This window comes from Clinocottus analis, unplaced genomic scaffold (genome assembly GCF_023055335.1).
Source record: "Clinocottus analis isolate CAN_PGR_092001 unplaced genomic scaffold, fCliAna1.0.p SCAF_18, whole genome shotgun sequence".
Taxonomy (NCBI): domain Eukaryota; kingdom Metazoa; phylum Chordata; class Actinopteri; order Perciformes; family Cottidae; genus Clinocottus; species Clinocottus analis.
This window is the reverse complement of record NW_027175909.1, coordinates 8238781-8263365: the sequence shown is the minus strand read 5'-3', so window position 1 is coordinate 8263365 and position 24585 is coordinate 8238781. Positions and strand designations below refer to the sequence as shown.

The window sequence follows — 24585 nt, the reverse complement described above, 5'->3', positions numbered from 1 at the left end:
AAGTGACCGCAAGGTCGTTGTCGTCTCTCTCTTCATATTGTCCCCTATCAAAAAAACACTCTATAATCTTGTTCTGTATATTAATGATTAACAAAAAAAAACACAACCACAGTCATATACAGTACTGTTACCACTGCGTGTTCCACTGTCTCTGTCAAATTCAAAGACACAATTTAAAAACCTCAATAAAAGCTATGTTTAAAAAAAAATGTGGCTGTATTTAATGTGATTACAATATTTGCTGAATTTGACAAAAACTGAATTGGATTAGAATCACAGCTCTATCTATAAATATGCATTTTGCCTTACATTTTATTATAATTGAAACATTGTAATGACGGTGTCAGTCAAAATAAGGGACAATAAGAAAGTCTAACGCAACCACCAGTTATCACCTGATGATATTTCTTTAGAATGTTATGCATCTCCGCCACATCCTCACTGGTGATGGTCTTGATGACGTAGCGTTTGTCATAAGAGGTGTGGAAGCGGGCCCCGCTCCGTCCCTGCGACTCACTGTTCAAAGGAGCACTGCGTGTCAGAGAGTTCTGAAAACACACGGAGCAAAGACAGAAAACAATGAATGTTAGTGCACACATAACGCTATGAGTACACATTTTCCTAATTGGTTCAATGGTTGAAATAGTCTAGTGTAGTTGAATGGATCCCATAACACAGCATGTCCGGCCTCCAACCTCTTGTTGTCCGAGCACCTTCTACTCTCCAGTCTAAACATGTGGGGTTGTGACCCCTATGCCTGCTCCCTGTCCAAACCTACACACAGACACAAACAGCTGCTGCCCAGACTTTGGAGCTCAAAAGTAATATGATCCAACACCCCTGGCTCCACGCCTCATTTTCCAAGAATTCCTCATGTCCTCTGCCCTCAGTGCACTCTCCCCTCTTCAAGACATAGCATCTTTTGCTGGCAAGTACAACCTAAAAACAACAGTTTGGCAGCATTTCTTTTATGCGTCGTTTCTGCGGGATCCTAAAACCATGGAACCGTAGCAGGCCACTTACAGTCCAGGTCCTGGGGTAACATCGAGGTGTTTATGTGCCAGGCTGAAATGTTTAAGAGGCCCTTTGCTTGAAGCTGGCATAGATAAAAACAAAACAAAAGAAATTTCAAAGGAATATCCCAATGTTTGTTAGCAATTTTCTCCACCAACCATTTATCATAATGTGGGGAAAGCGATGAATCTGTTTGCACTTCAGTCATCCTCCCAATACTGCTAGCATTGCTCATTAAAACTAATGGTTACTGTGCATGTCATCAAAAGAGTCTGCAGCTCTTTTGTTGTCACCAATGGAATTTTTTAAAAAACAACAACAATCCTTTAGCGCAAGGACAAAAACAAAACTCAATGTAAACCAATAAACCTTTTTGACCACAATGTGATAATGCCTCATATAGAAAAGTAGTTTCACGTTGAGAATGTCACAACATTTCTTTGCACTGGCCAGTGTCTTAACACCCCCAACTGCCCACTCACTGTAGCCAGCCGGACCCTAATGTAAACATGTGAGATGGACAGCTGCACTGAGCTGGGACACAACGACCTCTAAATACTGCCAACTCATTGCTTGCATTGGGAGTGGGGATTTACTAGGGAAGAGTGGAAAAAAAGAAACTCAAGGGCTGAAAGAAAAGAAGGAAAGGAAAGGCAATCATTTCCTAAATAAGACTGTGATCAAATTAGTTTTGAAATAGTTACAAGTGTTTCAGTGATCTTACAGCACCGGAGGGTTACATTTATTAGATACACAAGATTTATGGATGATGTTTCTTACCAAAAAGTCCTGATCATCGATGCCAAATCTCTCTCTGAGGTTTCGAAACACGAGAGGGCAGTACTCCTTGAACTTGAAATGGCTGGGCATGTTCTCCCTGTGTGTATAAATAAAAACAGAGACAGAGTTTATGAGATGCTCTAGGTTCTAAATAATATCTCACAGGTTTATGATGATAAAATATAAAAGATCTTACTTGTTAAATAGGTGGTTGTCCACTTTGATCTTAGAATAGGCCTTGAAGTCATCTGGCATGAGCATGATGGGAATCTGAACATGACTTAACTCATTTATCTGGGCAGAAAAAAAAAACAGAACAAAAAGCGAGATCAGTTAAGTATTAGCAATAAAAAAACAAATAGTCAGTGAAAATCACATGTCACATAAGTAATGCTAAAAGTCAGGAATTCAAACCTTGAGATACTGAGGGGGAAAAGCAGAGCATTGAGGGTAAACAGGCAAACTAGACAAAGATTATAATCATTACAACTGATAGACATAATGTGGCGATCAGTCGAAGCAACGCTGTTGCAAACCTGCTGGTGGAGATTCACAACCATCACTGTACTGCCTTCATTTCTGTGTTAGCTGAGTGCTTCACACCTTTTTACGATGCAATATAATCCAACCCAATAAGGAACATCTTTTAACAAACTGCTGTAAAGATCAGCAGTGGCTTTCACATAAATCCTTTTGCCTTAAAAGACAGTCAGTGTAACAGAAGGATTTGGTTTTGACATTGGCTGCACAAAACTACTTGCATGATTACTGTACATTTTCTATGTTAACTATCTCAGATAACAGAGTAAAGTGTAGTGTGGTGCAGAATAAAAACAAAAGGAATCATAACTGGCAATGGGTGAACTGAGAAGTTTCAATCAAAGCAGCGTGAAATGATTTAGTAGGACTATTAATAAATCAATACCAGTTTTTGGCACAGAACACTTGGCGATGTGACCACTGAGCAGTTAAAAGATTAGATTTTCAGGATGATGCAGCCTACAGGGTTAATGGACAGTTGAGGGGGAAGGTGGAGTGGAACTGCTGACGCTTCAAAGTGTTTTCAACGTACACATACATGTGGCAAGATGAGGACTTACAGTTCAGAGAGACATGTTTAAGTGAAAAGATTGTGTGTCACTCGTGCAGGAAAGATAATCATAACATATTGTTGTCTGTGACCCAGTACAATTTTCTAATCTTCTAGTTTGAGTGTGTTCATGATTCAAGAGCATTTATCACTTTGCTAGAACGCACCATAAAGCACCGTAAAGCAGGTCAATGTGACCCCCGTCAATGCGAGCTGCAAAGCTTTGTGGTGTTGGCAGAGGAGCCAGTCACTGCGATTACTCTGAGCAGCAGCATGGGAATGAATCAGCATATAATACGTGTCTGAATAAGTTAGTTGTTCTAAATGTTTTTAAGACTAACACATTGTGACCTTCATGTCTTCTTCACTCGGAGACCAATAATGTGTGTGTGACTGTAAAGTTACTCTCTGTACCAACGTTAAACTATCATGCAGTAAACATGAGACTGGCACGTTGGTAGCAGGTCACAGCCGATCAGCTGAAAACGCGCCGGACCGATCACGCCGTGCGTCTCAACTGTTAACGCTTGATTATATGAGTTACATGTTTTTAATTGATTGCACATTTAAGGTTGCGATTGCATCCAAAAAAAAAAGGCTTGAATAAACCTTACACGCTGTATAAACAACAGGGCTTCTAACACATATGGCACATTGCAGTTGGAACTGGTCATGCATCACATTGCTGTAATAGGCAGACCTGACATTTGTTATGACTCAGGCACAGTTTGATAAAAATATGATGATGCTGTGTGTGTGTGTGTGTGTGTGTGTGTGTGTGTGTGTGTGTGTGTGTGTGTGTGTGCACCCTTGTGTATTAGCTGTTGGCTGCAGACAAGCGTGCTGGCAAGTTTCTTGAATCTATTAATAATATCCTGTCATTCTACCAAGCATACTTGTTATGTAGGTATAGTGAATAAATTTGAACACTCAATTTTGGTGGCGAGAACATTAATCATAAAACGTGTGTTAGATTCAGCTTTATACATTGTTACAATTGCTGTAGAACTTCGAACATTACAGACAAATAGTCTCCAAGACATTACTTTATGACTTATGGGCTGGTTCTCCAAACAGCCTCTGGTTATGAATTGAGAATATGGAATATATGGGATATGAATTGAGAATGTATTTTTCTGACCGATTGCCGGCCCTTGTTAACTGACCACCAATATCTGGCCGGCAAGAGTAGGAGATTGCATGAAGAGGTGCTGTGGTTGAAGCACCTAACAATCCAAGCTGCGACCATAATAATGCACAAACAGGTTAAATCAATCATTTATAGAGAGCTGCAGCAAATTTGAAGAATGATCCACCAGGCTCACAACCGTCGAGGACAGTTAGCACAGTCACAATGAATGCACGATGCAGGCATCATCATGGAAACATGCAGCCAGTTTCCCACATGTCTCATCAGCATCTCACCAGTCTCATCAGTTTAGCTGCAAGGTTGTCAGGTGTGTCTATCTGACATGCTCCATCAAGCTTTCTGCCACAGAGTGTCCGGTTGAGAAAATATGAAGTTAGCAGTGATATTATAGATGTGAACATTTGGGACTTACTACAGCATATTATCGCAATATTTTGTGTGACAATATCCATTTTTATATAAACTATTAATATGGCAATTTGAGATGTCAAGACTAATATAACTGTGGTTAACAATGTAATTACTTCTCACTTCTGTAAATAAACAAATTCTTAACATCTCTACTTCTGGTCTAAACTCTCTTTGAGTGATAAAGTGTGTAATCTATGTCTTTCTGTTTGGCCCATTGCCCACTTTTATGATTGATATCTTTTTTTTTTTTACCAAACAGATAAGATGGTTCTCAGGATGTTGACAGCTATGGCAGCATGCATATGGCTTGATCAATACGTGATTTTAGTCTGTAAAACAAATCGTAATGTTGATGTCAGCAAAAGCTTGTCAAGTGAAGTGCAAAGTTCTGCATGTGTAAAGTATTCAAACAGCTAAAAATTAAAAGCATTTGAGCCAATTTGAGCGCAGAACCATTTCAAGAATAAGTCTGTTTACCTTACGTAGAGCACTTTGAATTGTAACTGGTACCTATAGTAAGACAACATCAAACTGAATACGCCTGACCCTACACTTTAAATATCCTCTCGGATTATTGTACACTTTAGGCAAATGTGTGTGCATAGTTAACAGAAGATAAATTAAGAGCAGGAGAGAGTTTTAAGGGAGGAATCCTACTAGACAGAAAGAATTAAAAATGAACATCTGAAAGGACAGAAAAGCTTGAGTAAAAAGATATGGAAAGGCTGGCATTACAAGAGACGGGAGAGTAAGCAGAGGATCCAAGTGCCATATCCAAAAATATTTCAGTGCCCTGGTGTGACAGACACCAACGTCACAGTGATGCTATACCACAGATGCATCCTGGGTACTCAGTGGGGAGATGTCGCCTTATCAACAAAGCTGTGTTTCACACAAAGGCAGAGACAATGCCTGATCTTACAAAGCACACATGTACGTAAGCGAATATACGAGTGTACAAGCAAGCACACTCAAAAATCTGGTAAAAATAAACTTGATAAAAAGATGTAAAAATGGTTCCACAAGTATGCCCAGAAAACAATGTGCAAAATGATGTGTTTTATTGGCAAATGTTCTTCTTCCAGAAATGAAATTAATGCCACAACAAAAAATGTCAACGAACTAAATGTGAGTCAAAATGAGTAGCGTAATCCACTTTCTAAAAGCATGTGATTGACAGTCACCAATATAACCACTTTTGGTTTGGACAGGAACAGCAATGACTTTAAACTGCAAACTGTTTTTGAAGGTGCCTTGCATGAATGTTTAATCCAGCCGACCTATTGGCCCCATGGACTATCTAATCCACATTAAGTAACGTTTAGTACTCAGAATTTCTATTTGGAGCCATGTGCGGGTCTTATGTTTAGTTTAATCAGATGTCTCGAGCATATCTGCCACTCTTCCTGCAGCTAGCAAACTTGCAGAAAATTTTCACACCACCACTTCCTGTTTGTCTCCATGGTGATGAGGACTGGTTTTCCGGCACAGAGTGAACCAAGCGTGTACAGTTGCTCCATCGGACAGGAAGTTGGTGAATAGAGTGTGCGTTGTCAGCAGTATGGCATTGTCTTATCTCTCTGAACAATGACGGATACATAACTCCCTCTTGCAGATGACAGCTCGATGATAGTATTGATGAATTGCAACACATTTTGCTTTTTAAAATCCAGATGTAAAACTACAAACCATTGGCCCATTTCTTAGGTGCAAGATATAGAAGTGTGATGAAAGTATAGAGAGACAATTCTCCCAAAGGACAGAGGCATGTCGAATCATCAGGTGTGTCAACAGGATGAAGGGAGGCATTTGACAATGGACAGGAAAGCTAAAACAGTCATCTTTTTCATCTCCTTTAAATTCTAATAACTCAGTTAATGACCTGCAAGCTACAACTAGAATGTGTCACTAGTGTAAAACATAATTTGAGTAGTGTGGCACTGTTTCTAAATTCTTCCTTTGTTCATGAAGGTTAAAGATACATTGTTGTCAAGCATTCCAATCAGCATCCTACAATTTCTTAAGACTCTGTCTGCCCCATCTATAATCATACTGTATCATATTTCTGCTAAATGTTGCTCAAGGGTGTGAAAAAAGTGAAATAATTTTATGGCTCTCGAGATCACCAGTTTTCGGATTGCGGAGTCCAAAAGTGCCGGTTTTACGGCTTGTGTGAACGGTGCAAACACAACTCTCTCTGTCCTTAGCGTCTCCTCTCCGACACGTTTGCCGGCCTTCTCGCCCTAAACGGTGGCCATTTGAGGCAGCTGTCTCTGAGCATTATGTGACTCCATCAGCGCCCGGCTACAAGCCTGTGCGTAATGTAGCCTGGGGAGACTTACGCTCAGCCCCTTTTGACCCAAGCCCTGTGTGGTTTGTGCCGTCACAAGCAAATGGCCATGTTTGCTTTGCTCATCTACATGACAAGCGAAGGATTCAGACTGACATTTGTCCATTCTAGGCCGAGATGGACGGCTTAGCGCTGCAGCTTGGTCTTTACCTTTAATTAATAGGTAGTCAAAAATTCTTCAGTACGTTCTGTTTCATTTTTATTTGTTATTGAATTATAAGCATTTTCCAAAGGGGTGGTTATATTATATTAATGCAACTTCTCCTGATGAGTGAAAAGAAAATCTGAATACTAAACTTGAAACCACATTGGGTCGATTCCTACCAAATTAAACCCAATGTTTGCGTGCCACACTGAAGTTTAACTTTGTAAAACTGGTTGCTGGTGTGTACATTGTGTATTCCATGTTTCACTTGCTTCAGTGTCAGCAATACTCATCTGATTCAGAGGATTGATATCCCGTTTTATTAACTGTCCATCACATACTTTAATTTATCGCTGTACAAAGCGATACATTAATCATTAGATGATATATATTCCATTGGAGTCTTCTTACAGCAGGCCCAAACGTTAGAGTGTCAAGCTGTCGATACTCAGTGAGGAAATGGGATATGTGAAGAAACGGCTCCTTGATATCCTAGAATGTAAGCGTGCATTTCCTCTATGCTAATTTACAAGACATTGAAGTCTAAGTGGCTCAAATTAAAGTGTAATCAAGACTGACTGATCATGTAATTAACCAATATGTGGAGGTGTAAATATAGTAAGAGGGAACACCGTTATTTCATCTGGTAAAAGCTGCACACTAATCAATAATGCAGAGCAGTATTTAGTGTTGTATCGTTTATAAAGCAAGAGCTTACAAAACCATCAGCATACATTTCAAAATGTTTTTTTCAAGTAACACACAGACACACTTATCATCATCATCAGTCTTGCACTTTTTTTGGGAATGGCTCTATTACACAAACATTGTGCATTAATCAACTGGTATACTCGTTGACCACAACATGACCGCTGAAATTCATAAACCATAACAAATCATATAAAGCTAAATGGAGATTTGCCATTTAACAGTCAGATAGTGAGCATCAAAGGTCACCAAAAGCTGTAGTAGATTGTATTGAGTTAAGTGTGTACTTGACCTTTTACTCACCACTTTACAAGGCTATTACATCATCTCCTGACTTGTTAAAAAATCAATGAACTATTCATATTATGGAGCAATTTTAACATTATCAACATGAACAAGAATGCATCTTACCGAAGGCTCTAAATCAAGCCTATAGAAGGTTGAAAGCCCTCAAGAGAGTACACCATTGATATCACAGAGTCATTGACCCATGACAAGTAATTATCAAAATAGAGTAGGAAGATACAAAAGTTCAGTGGGAAATTTACAATGATCAGTTTTAGTTATCAATAAATCTGAATCAGTGTACAATTGATCATATAATTGTACTTACTTATGCAAGTACATATTCTGCTTTAAACCACATGCAATGATCAGTTCCTCACAATTTAACAAAAAAATGTGATCATGCCAGCCTGTATGTGACCTAATTCTGTAGAGCAGCTTTAACCTCACGGTCAGGGGTAGTAGCCCTGACTCCCGTTCCTCTCGCTCTGCTCACAACCACAGCATAGAGGTCAGCCATAATGAGGACACAGTGATGCTAAAAGTAGAGCGGTGGTAAGGTAAAAGGACTGCTGCATTTGTGTGTGTGTGTGTGTGTGTGTGTGTGTGTGTGTGTGTGTGTGTGTGTGTGTGTGTGTGTGCGCGCGTGTAGGGAGGGGGGGATGGTGCACACATAGTGAGAGACACAGAGACACACATTGAGAAACAGGATCAACCAACCTGAGTAAGGCATCTGCAGTGAAATTAAAGGCTTACGGTCACATCAGACACTGACAGCTGGTTCAGGTCTAGTTTAGCTGCTGTTCGTCACCAAATCACACACACTGAATTGCTGAAGTGTGTGTTTCCGAGTCTTAGACTATAGTAGAATATGGCAGGTATACCAAGCCAATGTTCAAAGTATAAGTCAGACAAATATTATTTAATGTTAGCGTCTTCTTAGGAGCCAAGTTTTTCAACAGACAAACTCCTCCTACCTATGTTGAAACACCAAATGACAAATGATCCTAGTCATCAAAGTATATGCAGACAGGTCAGCAAGTCTGTTATGAGAACAGTGCTGTGCACGTCCAGCTATTAAAGGATATAGTGGTTTAGACAGACTGAGCAACAAACAGACGTATGGTATATTGACTGTACCGTTAAGGGAATGAAGCTGCTCAGCAACATGTCACTTTGCATTTAGGCAGGTGTCCCACAGGCCCATGACACACACACACACACACACACACACACACACACACACACACACACACACACACACACACACACACACACACACACACACACACACACACACACACACACACACACACACACACACACACACACACACACACAGGAATAAAAACCACAAGATGCTTCTATGAGTCCCTCTATCTGTCATTCCCTAAGGGTGCAAGGATGTGAGGCTCAAGCTTTTCTGTTTTCCTCACTATAATCATCACACAGATTAGCTGTGGGTCACTCCTGCAGATATTTATAGAATCTCCCTTTTATGCAATCCACAGAAGTCGACACTGCTACTCTGAGTCAGGCGGAGAGGCAGAACACAGCAAAGAAAGGGAAGAGAGAAGGGGACAGAAAATAAAAGTGAACCAGATAGACAGTATGACACAAAAAGGGTGAAAAAAATTGTGAATGAACCTGCAGGTAGTGGAGTTTTTAATAGAGGTGCATAAAGTAAAGACTGACACACAGAAAACCTGAGGAAGCCAGACTTATATTATGTATTAAATGATATACAAAGTTCACTATCAAGTTATTTTTATTTTGCTAATTTGATAACTGACACTTTTCAGGTTATACTAACACAAAGTCCCTTTATTTGTACTGTGCTTTATGACATTAAAGAGACATTTGTAACAAACAGTCTTCAGTGAGAAACAATAGACTGTAAAGCTTGTGTACCATGCTCAATCTCCATTTTCTTTTGTACTAGTTAAATGACCATGGAAAACAGTTCAATGTTTCTATGGACAAAGACATGCAACTCTCTAGCCAGTGACAAATCTATTCAAAACATCACAATGTTACACATTATGATGCAAGTACTTAATTAATTTGACAAATTACAGTGGCTCGCAATCCAATGGTCTATACATGTGCTTAGCGTCTATTTTGTTCATGTCAGCACAAGTGAGAGAAAATAGTTATTCTGCAAGTTTCACAAGCATACAATAAAGGGGGAAGGGCTCATTTACAGAGAACACTTTGAAGCAGCCAAATCATAATGTGTGAACTCAGTGCAGCAAAAAATAGATCATTGAGAGACAAGACTTATTCTACATTTGTAATGTCATGCAGACCAGTAAATGTTTTTGTAATGAGTTTGAGATTGATTTTGTAAACTCTGGTTTGTTTAAGGTTTTGCACCCACTAAGCTTCAGTGGTTACAATGTTGATTTCCACTGAAATCCATTTCTGTAAAACCATGAGCTGTGTAACCTATTTAGGGTCTGAGGGATGTGAGTATTAGGATTAAAATAAAATTGGCTACCTGTCAACAAAGGGTATTATCAGACCCCACACCTTTTGAAACAGAGCAATTTCAAAACATATATCCCTGTTTTTCTCAGCTGTTACACAAGAATCATTTTGAGAACGTACACTAAATGTCATGGGCCACATAAACGTCTTCCATGCATCTTGGCACTATTTGACTCATTCTACTTAACGTTTTTGCTTCATTAGATCAATAGAAGGGCAATACTATCTACGGCCCTATACTGTAATGTTTTAAGTACCTGACTACCCTCAAGTTCAGTTGTTTAACCATTGTGCTCTCAGAGTAGCAACTCTAAGAAGTCTGGTTTTCAGGAGGCACCAGATTGGATGCTTTTGACTGGCAGGCCACAGTGGATATGGAGGGGTGGGGGTTACATTTTCCAGAACATGTGCATGTCTCTACTGGCTGACTGTCTCTCAGGACTCTATTTTTATTAATTCCTTTGCAGTGTCCTGTTATTTACAAGTTGAGTTTACTTTGCACACTCCATAATATAAAGTATCCTTACAATAACACTTACAAACTTCTACTTTTGACACTCCCAGGCAGCAACTCAGTGGTTCAATCTGGTGACCTGGCTAGGAATGCCATTTTTATGTTGCCAACAGTATGAGAAACATAGGGCCTTATCAAGTGGTGAGAAAAACAGTAGAGGAGGTAGCTTAAGGCATAAGAAGGAAATGTGCTGGCGGCAGTCCCGCTCTGTTATGCAATCCAGGGGAACAGTTTGAACATGTAGCTTCTACAAACTTGTTCAGTTTTTTCTGGTGAGAGTCAGCGACCAATTGGACATGATTATGTTTCGGATATTAGCCTTGAATACTCACTCTATTGGACGAACATGCTTGGCCAAACACATAGATGATTTAAATAATACAATTCATTCAACTTTCAATTAAGATTGTAAGTTTTTTTTTATAAAACATTATCAGTCTTGATGGACTCTGTAGTATATAAATATACCATTAAAGGGAGAGGTCTTTTTTGACTGTCTGGATTATATCTGACAGAGCATTGGCGTCATTACACCAGTCTTTTCAATGCGTCTTTTGTCATCCGATCATGCCACACATTATTGTCATGTCTGTATACTCCAATATCGGAACTGGCTCACATTGGGATATCATCAGCCAGACCACATGCTGAGGTGGCCTGACGCAGATTGAGCTCCAATCTCAATGAGGTGTGATCAGCAGCATGAGGAAGAGTAAGCAGTAACATGAACGGGGGACATTGTGAAGAATTTACAGGAAATTAAATGCGTTTGTCCTCCGTTTTTAGAGCCACTTCTTCACCCATAAAATATATCCAATCACTATTCAAGTAGGCAGATTGAATTGAAGTGTCAAGTGTGGACACACATATGCGGACAGAGGTAAGTTCTGATCTGGCGCATCTGATCACAAAAGTTTCATTGAAAAGTGTACCCACGGCCAATGCTCATCTTTCTGAAGCATTTTTAAGTTATATTCAGAAAGATAAAATCAGTAGTACTGCATAGCTGCGTGTAGGTAAACCTTGAGTACCTTACTTAGTTTGCAGCCTCAGGATTAACATCACAGCCAGGTGACCGTGATCTCTCCACAGAAGCTATTCAAAAGCTTTGGATTTTTAGCTGTCTTGGCACCCTAAACTACCACACTTTACATAAGGCCAAAAGTCAAATCGCACCGTCTATGCAACAGGAAACAACCAACAGAGCTCAAAAATCCAAATCATCTATGCACAAAGTGATGTTGCAGGAACCAAAAACTGCAACATCCTTTACTAAGTCAAAGGAAACAGCCTCTAACATCTAACAACAGTGGTCACTAGTAGCACATTGTGCATGTTAAGAAGAATGTCCAACAAAGTGAAATAGTACAAATTGGTACGCAACCTTGACATAACCCACTTATGTGTTGATGTTTACCGTGGCCATTTAATTAGGTTCCACAAAGCGTTTGTGCAATTTCAACCCTCCGTGTTTACCTATAATCAGGCTCTTGTAAACAGATGGCCAAAATAGTATTCTTCTGACCGATTAACTTAATACAACAGCAATATAAATGTGAAACTGACCTGCTCTGTTAGGGAACTAGTGAAAATTGGTATATTACTACAAAGATGTGGAATTATGAATGACTTCGCTAAAGCAGTTACTGCTGGCTTTACCGTTTCATACCATTAACCACCTCACATGAAGCAAAACCAAGCAGGGCAAACACAGGTATCCATAAAGAGCAAGAAAGCAGAGCAGCAATCTGCAATAAAGGGAACACATTGTATATAAACTATACTGTTCTCATATTTTACACCATTAGCTTTCCCATGAGCAATGTTTTACCATGATAGACATTTATATACTATCTCTTTTTCTACATTTTGGAAACTGCTCCTCAAACAGATCGTTCTGTAAACAGGCTAGCTTTACTGTAATGCTCGTGTTGTCAATATTAGGGACAAGCTGAGTAAAGGATGAAGCAGAGGCTATATAGTAATACGATTGCAAGAGCACAGGACCTGAAAGAACCACAGATTATATACCTCTGTTGGCTGTCTTTATCCCCATGTGGAGATGTTAACGTTTGTAAAACATTGGTCAAAGGTTTAATAGTTAGGATTTGGTGCCAGATATACGTGTATGTCCTCTGCTTGAAAGCTTGATCTCTCTATATCTCTCCAACATACAAGTATTGGCCCAACACAAATATTCAGCAAAGGAAGAGAAAGAGAGCAGAGATAAGCTGTCTTGCATGGTAAGATCTGCTCTTTCATGACACAGACCCCTAGCAGCTTATCCTACATGTGCACAACAGGAAGGCAAAGACGAGTTTGCTGCTGCTGCTTACACACACACGCGCGCGCACGCACACGCACGCACACACTCAGTGTAAGAGCATTAAGAGCATACATCGCAGACATCATCGAGATCATGCAAAACTAATAACATGCTAATAGTAACTTCAACTGTGCCAAACTTAATCGTGCAAAACATAAATACTGATTTGCTGTACGAGTCCAGGAGCCAGACATATTTACATTGACAACCATGTAGCCGACCGCTGGACAGCTGTCATCTCATGTGTCAATCGACTGCTACGACATAAGGACTCACATTTGACAGCTTGTGAGGTTTAAGGTGGCGTATTATTTTAAAAAAAAAAGGTCGCAGGAGTCATAACTGTGGATCATATTGAGACATTGGCGGATCTGACTCACCGAATGGTTGACTCCCCACATCAGCACGCTGAGCAGAGGGTCGCTGGCACGGAAGAGCTTCACTTTCTGAGCGACGAAGTGCTTTTTCTTGGTCTTCGTTTTGCTCGCAATAGCTGCGGCAATGCTGCTGGCTGAAGCCATCTTTAAGCAAACTGGTCGGCGGTTGCAGTCTGTGCGGTAGTCTTGACCGTGTCTCCCCTGAAGCTGGCACAGTGGCCACTAGCTCACGACTCAGAAATACCAATACTATTCATTTAGCCAGCTCGCAAATCAAAGTGCCCCCCAAATCCCTTTTCTTAACGCAAACGTGCCAGACGGTTCGACTCACGCTTATGGCGCTATACCTCGACAGGGAATACTACAAGAAAAGACGACGCGTTCAAACTAATACTGCTGCTTCCCTTCGCCTGACACTCCGCCGCATCCCTCAGCCCACATCATTAGTCACCTTTCTTCCTTCCTCGACGGGTCTTCAGCTCTCCGCAAACCCGTGTGATGATGATGCGAGCTCTCACTGAGCTGGCGTTAGCATAGCCGAATAGCGCGCTAGCTAGCAAACATCAAACGGCAAATTAGGTAAAAATGATGAAAAGAAAAAAGAGAGAGGAAAAATGCACAACTCAGTCACAAATGAAACACTAATCACTGTGCAGCATTAAAGCAAATTATTAGAAATGACACATTCGTGACGCCGAGTGACTAACTGACCGCTCTTAACAAGCAGCTAACGCGAGTCCCTCCGACCTTCGTCGGCTATGTAACGTAAAGCCAACCGACTGCACGAAGCAGAGCCGGGTGTCCGTAGCCTGCAAGCTAACACTGGATAGCGGCTCAGCCCTCTTACGCGCGTGTGCTCAGTCCGTGGAGGTGACAGAGGAGTATCCTGTCATGCTCGAGCCCCGCCTAAATAGAACAAAACTCCGAGGAGCGGCTATCTAGACGTAAATCGACGGGTGACCAGCTCCGCCTGCAGCGCCGAGGTTCATGTGTGCTGCTGTCGACTGACAGCTCGACGGAGGGGAGGTGACAGGCTGCGCGCTGCGGTGTCTGCGGCGCTGATTCGCTGCAACCCCCCTCCCTTCACCGGGCCTATGCTACTTTTATTTATTTATGTATTTATTTTTACTTCTTTCTTTTTTTAGCACACAGAAGTCTTTTTTTTATTTCAGAATGAATTTGTCATGAATGAATACGAAATAAATCCTCTCTAAGTGTGAAAATGTTAATTCCCTAGACGACTATTCCCAAGACCAAGTGGCCCTATATGACTGAGTGTGCATGCGTATAGTCGCGCGCGTGTTTTTGCAGCTCGTATAATAGTAATGCATTAGCAGGTAAGACCTGTACATCATCCCCACCATCCCCCATCCTTGGCTTGCTATCGTTTAGATTAATCTGAGCCGCATTTCAGGGCAGGCAGGAGGGTGGTAATGTCGCACACCACCAGGTAATGTCTGTGGAGGTCATTTGGCAGAGTGGTGCATGCTGGACTCTTCCCACGGGCATCTCTGCGTCAGGGCCATTCAAAGCAAGACGCCTCAGTGCGATGATGCCGTGCAGGGCTCATTTGTTTTATGCATTCTTTAATAGCACATTTAGCTCAATAGTCCAATGACCTGCAGGACAATTGGACAACACACACACACACACACACACACACACACACACACACACACACACACACACGTGCACGCGTACGCGCGAACACACACACACACACACACACACACACACACACACACACACACACACACACGTACTTTTGATTTGTCATGGTCGCCTCCCCCCCTCTCCTTCATTTTTATAGAGGATTAAGCCGACCTATTTATGCAAATGTATTATATGATTATCAGTCGACAAACCCAGGAAGATAACTGATGACAGTGTGTTCCAAGGATTCACATGTTGTTATTCTCGGCTTTATTTTGCACATTTTGTTTTGTTGTGTTTCGCAACTTTTTTATGATGCAATTCAACATTGCACTGTATGTTGTACTGTGGTTCCAAATCCTGATTGAATTGAACTATGTCAGTCTTTCCAGCAACAACTATGTTGACATCCGTAAACCGTGTCCAGTCCTTTACGTTAAAGTCAGTAAAATGCTATTGTTAAACTGTCGGCCATAGCAGGCGGGTTCAGAGCGACGTCCTCACCAACTGATGAGCTCAACGTGGCACGGGTTGCCTGGCAACGCGGTGTCAACCTCCCTCTTCACAACACAAAACCTCCACGTTACCGACCGGTTCTTCTGGACGGCTGTAATTTTGGACTTATTCTCTAACTTGGAGAAGTTAACTTGGAGTTAGCCTGTTTGGTTTGTCCGCGTATTTTGTGAACGCCGCTATTGTGACTAAGCTATACGCTGTTAACGTGTTAGCTTTGTTGTTTAGCCCGCATATAGCTAGTAATATACATGACAGCAGGTTGTGAGGTTGATCGCAATGAGCAGAACGACTACACTGGATTAACAACTATTGTTGAACTCTCCAGTTCACATAATGGGAAAGAAAGGGAAGAAGGACAGCGAAACTCCAGGCAAGGACACGGTGAGAGTCCAATGAAAGCCCTCTCATCTTCACCCTTTGAAAGAGAAGAACGTTAGCAGGCAAACGTGTTTCTGTTTGTTTCGTGTCCATTCCCCTCGAGGCGGAATATCAATTGTAACGCATTTACATCTCGCCCTCTCTCCTCACACTCACAGTTTGAGCCATTACCCTTTGAGGGCAAAACTCCAGAAACAATAGTGCTGCTGCTGAGCTCCCCAGAGGAGGACATCCTCGTCAAAGCCTGTGAAGCAATCCACATATTTGCAGAAAAAGGTGCAGTGCCACTGCTATTATTTTGTGAGCAACTATGCAACTGAAAACCACAAAATGTACTGGGGGTTGTCTTATCTTATTTCCTGCTAATTTCCTATCGTACATCTACACTCTCATCTAATTCATTTGATTCTATGGTCATACGCCACTTGCATTGTATATGAAGAGCTGAAATGAAAAGATCAACATGAAATAATATTATATATAAATATTACTATAGTGAACACCACCTAGTTTAGCTTCTAATCTGTTTATCGTCACTGCTTCACGGCACATAATAAATGCGTAGTGCTCATGTCTGTTTGTCACAGTGCTTCATTTCCCTGCTCATGCTCTCCCCCTGTTGTTAGGAGATGAGAACATGGTTTGTCTGCTGGGCCTGGGAGCACTGGAGCCTCTTTGTCAGCTCATCACTCACATCAACAGGCTGGTCAGACGCAATGCCTTCATGGCCTTGGGCGTCATGGCCAACAACGGTGTGTCAGACAACATACAAAATCAATGCACAAGAGCATTTTGAGTCTTTTGGTGGCTTACGGTACAATTGATTTGACTGGCAGGTTAACTTACAGACGAACCTCCCGACCATCTATGTGTTGAGTGCTTAGAGATGTGTCAACTGGCCAGAATTCATTCTTTTGTTAACTTAGAGACTGATGGGTTTGCTCACTGAATAAGTTGTACAGTTATTAACTTTGTTTCATATGTTTTATTGAAAGGTGATGTAAGGGTTGCTCTGAAAAATATAGACGTCATTCCATCGATCATTGACAAACTGTCACTTGATGGTGAGTAATTTGAAATTCAAGATGAATTCACTCAGAAATAGATATACCAATACAAGGACACACTGCAATTGTCTCTCCTATTCAAGAAGATCTCGTGGTCCATGAGTTTGCAACATTGTGCCTGGCCTCTCTGTCAGTGGACTTCATCTGTAAAGTCAAGATCTTTGACAACAAGGGCCTACCACCTCTAATCCAGCTCCTATCCAGTCCAGACCCTGATGTCAAGAAGAACTCACTAGAGGTCATCCTTAACCTGGTTCAAGTGAGTCATAAGCCTGGAGGAGGTTACAAAGCTATGCAGTTATAAGATTCATGAAGTTAGACAAATATAAGTGACATTCATCAGTATCTCAAAAGCCACTGAAGAAAACTCTGTTTTGTCAAATACATATAGCTTTGAGATGGGTAAAATTTGAATAGTTTCACAGTTCTTTTTTAATATCCTGTGTTGTAATGTATGCATGAAGGACTACGATAGTCGTCTGGCAGTACATGAGTTGGGAGGGATTCCTCCACTTCTGGATCTGTTGAAGTCGGACTTCCCTGTTATTCAGCATTTGGCTTTAAAGACACTGCAGAACATCACCATTGATAAAGATACACGCACCACCTTGAGGGAAGAGCAAGGATATGAGAAGCTCATGGATATCCTCAGTGACACGGTAGGTGTGTGTCTGTGTGCGTCAGAGCGAGCAAACACATTCCTGTTTGGTAAAATGTTTATGTATGTCTTCATCCTGACTTTTAGTCCGACATATTAAAAACGAGAAGACAAAATATGGACAGACACAACTGTAGGCAGTGTATGTTTGCACCATTAGCTGGGAATAGTTCAATTTGAATGAACACTTTTAACTCCTAATGCCTTTTCTATCCTAGGCAAGGCCTATGTCCTCTCCATCTTTGGTCTCCTATCATTTTTTTTTTCTTACAGGAATTAAGAGACCTTCATGCTGAGGCCTTAGATGTAGTTGCTAACTGTATGTGGGACAGTGAGAGTTTGCAGCTGATCCACGAGGGGGAAGGATTAACGAGGCTGATAGAGTTTGTTCTTACCCCAAATTTGCCGGAAATCCAGTCCAACGCTGTTAAATGCATCGCCAGGGTGGCTCAGAGCTGTAAGCACAGAAGGAGATAAAATATCATATTCCATCTGTAAGTTTGTACGTCATAAGGGTATAACAGTTATTCTGTGTGTTGTTCTGTGTGTTGTTTAATTGTGTGTGCACGCAACATGTGTAGCTGAGAATCGCAAACTTCTCCATGAGCAGAATTTCGAGACCACTCTTGTAGAACTTCTGTCGGTGGCGGACATCAGCGTGAAAACAGCTACCTGCCAGGCTGTGTCCGCCATGAGCTTGCACCGAGACAGCAAAAATACTTTCAGAGAACTAGGTACATACGTGCACATTCACACAAGCACCTAACGTCTACACACTCACCACGAGGAAGTGTAAATGAGTTGAATTTATGTGTTTCAGGTGGTATCCCTGCAGTTGTACAAATGCTGAGCGATGACAGTTTGGTGCTGAGAGAGGCAGCAACCCAGGCCCTCTCTAACCTCACACAGAGCAACAAACTTAACGCATTGTGAGTGACATACAATCTTTTGCATAATGCAAATAGTCACTTCCTCAAAAAGGGCCTGGACAATTAACTGTTTCAAGGTCTGTTAAGTGTCTATGCCGAACATGATGAATTATCAATGTGTAAAACATTAAGGGATGAGTTTGCTGTTTCTAAAACCGAGGCTTTGAAGGATGTGGTATTTAAAAGTTCAGCCTTTCCCTCTGCAATTTCACAAATTATTTAATGCGCCATCTTTTTTCTTATGGTTCTTTCTGACTGAATATCTCTTCCTATCTTCTCTGCCTTTCTCCATTTTATCTTCCACCTTTTTATTCCCCTGACAAATCATCCCGATATCCTTCGTCTCTCACTGACATCATATTTCAGTATTACTGTCTCCTTCAGTTCAGACATTTAACTCCACCTCCCATGCATCATTCCCTCACTGCCTTACTTTTGATTTCCCTGAAACTTCCCTTATTTGTGCAAATCACACAAATTGCACACATATTGTTTACACTCTAAGTTGCATGCTTTGTTATGAGACTGCATATAGTCAGCTCTGTAGGTTTGCAGTAAATCTCCCATCCATTGCTGTGGTATCTGCAGTGCTGTGTACGAGGCAGAAGGCCATGAGTTCCTTGTTCAGCAGCTGTATGAAAGCTGTCCCAGGACGGTGGCCAATGCGGCTGCCACACTTGGCAACATGGCAGGACAGGTGGTCATCCGCTGCAGTATGTTATCACATGGAGCCATACCAGCTCTGGTGGAGCCCTTGAAGTCCACAGATACACAGGTCCTGATCAACTCCACGCTGTGCGTGGCAGAATTGGCCTGCGAAACAGAAGCGAGGGCAGAGGTTGGTGTTGTGTGTCTCATGAGAGTTTAGACTCCTGCCTTTGTCTCTTATTTGCAAATGACAATGAAATTTGGAGATGTTCATGACGGAAATATCAGTTAATAGTACTGAAACTGGTTTTACTGTTACTGGTTTGCAGAATGTATAAAACTAAAAAACAATGTTCCATACAAACAATAATTTGTTATAAATTGTCCAGGAATAGATTATATGTTTTTCTTAACCACCTAAAATTCCCTCCTTATAAATAGCTACTCAGTGCAGGAGGCCTTCAGCCACTGGTGAATTTGCTGCACACGTATCAAAAGGAGGTGTTGCGCAATGCATGCTTGGCTATCAATGTCTGTGCCTGTGATGTGCCCACCGCTGTGGAGATGTGCAAATTTGGGTAAGACACCAATGAAGCCAATTTAGAGTTTATTAAATAGCCAGTAGATGGCAGTATAGGACAGTGTTATGTATGACTGATGGAAAGTACTGATCAATTTGTTTATGTGTGCACGTGTGTTTGTTAGTGTGTGCATATTTATATTCATCATCAGTGTCTGAATATTTGTTTGTGTGTGTCTCAGTGCCTTGGAACTGCTTCAGGAAATCAACCAATCAGTGAATCGAAGAAGCAGTTTCAGCAGGTTGGCCATGAACAGCCTGCTTAACTTCAATTTGTCTGTCAAATACAGCCTGACAGGTCATTTGGCCTGCACGGACATCATCAGCGATGGTTTCTATGACGCTGGGAAGGTGTGTGTATGTATGTCTACTGTTGAAATGGATATGAAACAGAGATTACTTCAAGGAATGTGAGCCAAATTCAAATAAACAAGTGTTTATAAAAAAAACTTACTGTAGCAAAGAAAAGTTTGACATGTCTTGCACTCCACATCTATTTGTCTATCTCCCTCTGTTAGGCCCCAGCAGGTCAGAGGATTCTGACTTTAGAGGAACTGTCCAAGGAGCCTGTCAACAAGCAACAGCCCATCATTGTTGTCAATACTGCAACAGAGTATGTTTTCTTGATTTGGGTTCATTCATTCATTAATGCAACTACACATGTTTTTTTTTTTATTTATATGCATCAGATTAGAACCAAGTAAAAATTGCAAAATTTGGCCAACAGAGGTTTTTGTAAATCTACCCAGGAACTACCAAAACTATGACAGCTAACTGGGCCTCTTACACAAGAAGTACTACAGAGTGAGAAACTAACCAGAACGACCATGCAGATGCTGGTAGAGCATTGGCGGTGACTTGGCAAGATTCCTAAATGACACACCATGTAGTCGGTACAATTTATTCTGCCTGTGACATTATTATCCCCCTCCCCTTGTCTGCTCCAATCCAGTGGTCCACTTTTCCCCTCTGTCCTTCAGTGTGCTCTGGTAGTGTGGCCTCTCAGGGTAAACGACCCCATTTTTTTAAGATGGCAACACACTCAGAGTAAAAGAGCCTTTGTGTTTAGACTAATGGACTTACACACACAGTCATGCAAATGCATGCACAGCCATAAGGATGCCTGCACATAATACACATGCACGCTGACTGAGACACACACACACACACACACACACACACACACACACACACACACACACACACACTCATAATGCTCCCAAAAGCTTCCAGCGTTTGATTAATTAACTTTGCCAAAGGGAGCAGTTCCCCCTCAGTGTACCTCTGTTCCACCCCGTTACCAACATGTCCCCCTTCAGCATACATACACTCACAACATCTCAGGAATTCTTAAGCAGTGTGTTATGTAATCCGTCCATGGTCTCATTAATGGCCATGGATGACCCGAGTTTAACTTTGTTACTTGATAAAGCAGCAATAATTAATTTAAGATTATTTCCCCCCCCTGTATCTCCTGGTCCAACACTGTGCTTTGTATACCTTATAGATACATTACTCTGAACAGGTTTGTTTGTGTAATATCTCAAGTATCACTGGTAAGACATGCTGATGAAGCAGGACTTTTTGCAGTTATACAATAAAATAGTTTTGGCCATCAATTTATAGTAAATAAAAAATAATAAATAGTTATTGTGAAGTCTGTACAATATTATGTTTAGAAAAGAAAGTCAGCAGCATGTTGTTGTTACTATGTATGTGGGCTTATATGGATATTCTCTTGGATATTGGAAAACCATTGAAGAGACAAGAAAAACATGGGATGTCTGTGACACATACATAAAAATGCATTACTAAATAACATACACACATACTAATACCTGAAGAAAATAATTGAAAAACAGTGCAAAATAGAATACTAGGGCTGTTTTCAGTTTATAAAATATTGTATCTTTGTCTTTCTGTGGAAGAGAGACAGTGGAGCCGCCAGAAGAGAGGCAAAGCAACCCATCAGAAACAGTCCACGGCACCAAGGGCAGAACACCAAGGTGAGAGCGTCTGCGAGGGCTGGGGACACTTACTGTTTCATCAAACACTCCCTTATCTTCACTTACTTTTACAAATCGTATACTGGTTGCTGTTGCGATTGGTAATGGGTGGACTCAAATGAAGAAACAGTGGCGCATGAGGAGTAAATTAAAGATTTATTGGAGAAGGCACAGGGGATGAGGACAGTGAGAGGTTGAGCTGGCCTGGGCAGCATGGCTGATGATATAGCTCTGGGTTCTAGTAACAAGGCTGCTGTTTGGCAGGACGGGTGGATGGCAGGGGCGTTGGAGGGTAATGATTCTGGAAAGACTAGTAAACACGGTAGTTCAATGAAATTTACAACACAGACTCAAAACCCCGAATGCATAAAACACAGCATACACGATAACCTTCCACTGTGGTAGCAACAACCATCTGGCCAAGTGTCAGCGAAGAACCAGGGTTGATATACTGCACTGTGATGAGCATGATGGAAGGCAAGGTTAATCAGCGCTCACTGGAAGCCAGGAAGGAGCGCCACACAGACCCATACTACCATGTTTTGCCAAAAAAAGATTTATGTCCCAATTAGTAACATGTAAAATGTCGTATCCCAAAACATACTAGGTTGTCCCTCTGCATTTGACAAATATTGCAATATCCAACCGCTTTGCTATTGCCACCCACAAGCCTCCGCAAAGCAGATACATGAGAAAATATGCAATTTGGAACACAGGGTGCATCCCGAATTTCTAAAATTGCATACATGGGGAGATGCAAGAAAACCATGCAAGGAGAGAAGAAACAAGGAACTATGTTCTTAGAGAAATGAAACTGTGCTTGGACAGACATGAACAGCTGGAGGAGGCAAAAAAGTGGGAAACAGTGAAAATAGTCATGCAGAGACAGCAACAGGGTGGTATTTCCGAATGTAGAATTCTTGGGTTTATTTTATTAAAAATGTAATTCATTAACACAGTTTAAGCACGGATACACTGAACACAAGATACTATTGCTTTATTGTAGGGCAATTTTTCATTATTTTTAATTAACTGTCTGTCAATACAGGAAGAAGAAAGAGGATGTCAAACAGAAAGATGAGACCCTGCCTGAATCATGGAAGATGATGGATGACGACTCTTTGCAGGTTCTCGTTAAAGAGGCCAAAGAAACCATTATGCTACTGAGGGATGAACGAGAGCAGTGGGCTGCCTTGGCCAGGTAATAGATTAATGCAATTCATGTCTATGAATAATCTCATATTATGCGATTGGCCACCAATGTTTGAACCATGGGAAACAAATAAACAACATAACCTGGAAACTCATAAAGTGTTAGTAAGAGTTCACAAAAAACAACGCAACTGGCGGTTTAGAAATATACCACCGTCAGCTTGAGGAAGCAAAACAATGGGTAATACGTTGGCTAATGGATTTTGTTTGCATGGTTTTGGATTCCAGGCTGGTGAGTGAAGTCATGGGAGGAGCTGTGGAGATGGCGAAGTTGAACGAATTCTTCTGGGTGCTGCACCTCAGCGAGCTCAAGTTTCAGCTTCAGTCTAATGTTGTTCCAATCGGCTTGATCAACAAGGGATTCTACTGCCATAGGGCACTTCTCTTCAAGGTACCACGGAAATAGCTACACAGTAGTATCAGCTCTACCCTCATCAACCCCTTACTTTGCAGACTTTACATTTCACCCACATCTTTTCACATACTATTCTAAAGCTCTTTCCATTCTTCACTTAAAGTACCACTATTATAACCCTCTCCATTCCATCCATCTCTTGTTTCCAAATCATAATATCCCAGCTGTCTCCTCTCTCTTGCTCTTCAGTGTCTGGCTGATTGCATCGGGATGAGCTGCACACTTGTAAGGGGTGAGTACAACCGGGCTTGGAACGAGGTACTCTTCTTCAATAGGGATCCCTCCAGGAATGAGTGCCCTTCAGGTCCCTGCCGCTACATTATAGACCTCATGCACCAGCCTGGGAGCCTGCTGGGAGCCAATACTGCTGCTGCTGAGCAATACCAGACGATATAGGTTTTGGACTTTAGGAAGATTAGCTGGTGCAATTGGGGATCATTTTAAATAAAGCAAATATAGACATAGTAGTTTATAGTTATAGTTCATATTTTTCATAGTAGACAATATACTTTTGAAACATTGGAGTACATAATGCTGTGACCTTTTACTGAGATGCATATAGATATTCATTTTTATGTTGTTACTGGTAAACCATACATAGTTCATCATTCAAATTGTCTGGATTGCTTTAGTACAAACTTGTCTGGTTCTTTGCCACAGAGGGTTTACAATGTTGTAAGTGCAGATAAAAGATGGGGTCAGAATGTGACACAGTGCTGCACCACAAGACTCTGTTTGTGCCTCAACTGAGGTCACCTCATTGGAAGGAAAACATATTTTTTTTGTCAGGAGACATAGTGCCTGTAAGGATTATTAAACTCGGAATAAAGTTTCTTGAATATGTCTCTGCTTTTAGAGTTAAACATTTTGATTTACATTGATC

The 24585-nt window shown here is 41.2% G+C and overlaps 2 protein-coding genes across 8 annotated transcripts in view; one reads left to right on the top strand and one right to left on the bottom strand.

Annotated features, from left to right (window-relative positions):
* The window catches only part of pip4k2aa (phosphatidylinositol-5-phosphate 4-kinase, type II, alpha a), a 28185-nt gene extending 13525 nt beyond the window's left edge, over window positions 1-14660 (bottom strand). For all 5 annotated transcript variants that reach the window (XM_068581231.1, XM_068581233.1, XM_068581232.1 and 2 more), the window contains exons 1-4: window positions 13644-14660; window positions 1991-2088; window positions 1795-1891; window positions 396-548 (exon numbers count right to left, since the gene is read on the bottom strand). In XM_068581231.1, the coding sequence (XP_068437332.1) occupies window positions 396-548; window positions 1795-1891; window positions 1991-2088; window positions 13644-13784 (489 nt within the window). In that variant the 5' untranslated portion in view covers window positions 13785-14660. The remainder of the gene's footprint in view (window positions 1-395; window positions 549-1794; window positions 1892-1990; window positions 2089-13643) is intronic.
* A 1163-nt stretch (window positions 14661-15823) lies between these two features.
* armc3 (armadillo repeat containing 3) lies at window positions 15824-24545 on the top strand. 3 transcript variants are annotated; one of them, XM_068582015.1, is made up of 17 exons: window positions 15824-16190; window positions 16346-16463; window positions 16814-16939; window positions 17183-17251; window positions 17341-17513; window positions 17719-17913; window positions 18186-18369; window positions 18494-18646; window positions 18733-18841; window positions 19430-19679; window positions 19931-20067; window positions 20252-20420; window positions 20588-20682; window positions 21998-22075; window positions 23124-23276; window positions 23516-23678; window positions 23892-24545. In XM_068582015.1, the coding sequence occupies exons 1-17, from the start codon at window positions 16143-16145 to the stop codon at window positions 24096-24098; spliced, it is 2427 nt and encodes an 808-aa protein (XP_068438116.1). In that variant the 5' UTR covers window positions 15824-16142; the 3' UTR covers window positions 24099-24545. The 3 variants fall into 3 exon arrangements, with proteins under 3 accessions (XP_068438116.1, XP_068438117.1, XP_068438115.1); XM_068582016.1 differs by having other exon boundaries at window positions 17338-17513; window positions 17806-17913; XM_068582014.1 differs by having other exon boundaries at window positions 17338-17513.
* Window positions 24546-24585: the final 40 nt, after the last annotated feature.

Bases quoted from the DNA above. Each gene is read 5' to 3' on its own strand.
- armc3 (XM_068582014.1), top strand. From the start codon at position 16,143: ATGGGAAAGAAAGGGAAGAAGGACAGCGAAACTCCAGGCAAGGACACG. The intron at 16,191-16,345 runs GTGAGAGTCCAA...TCACACTCACAG, and splicing joins AAACTCCAGGCAAGGACACG to TTTGAGCCATTACCCTTTGA. The intron at 22,076-23,123 runs GTGAGAGCGTCT...CTGTCAATACAG, and splicing joins ACCAAGGGCAGAACACCAAG to GAAGAAGAAAGAGGATGTCA.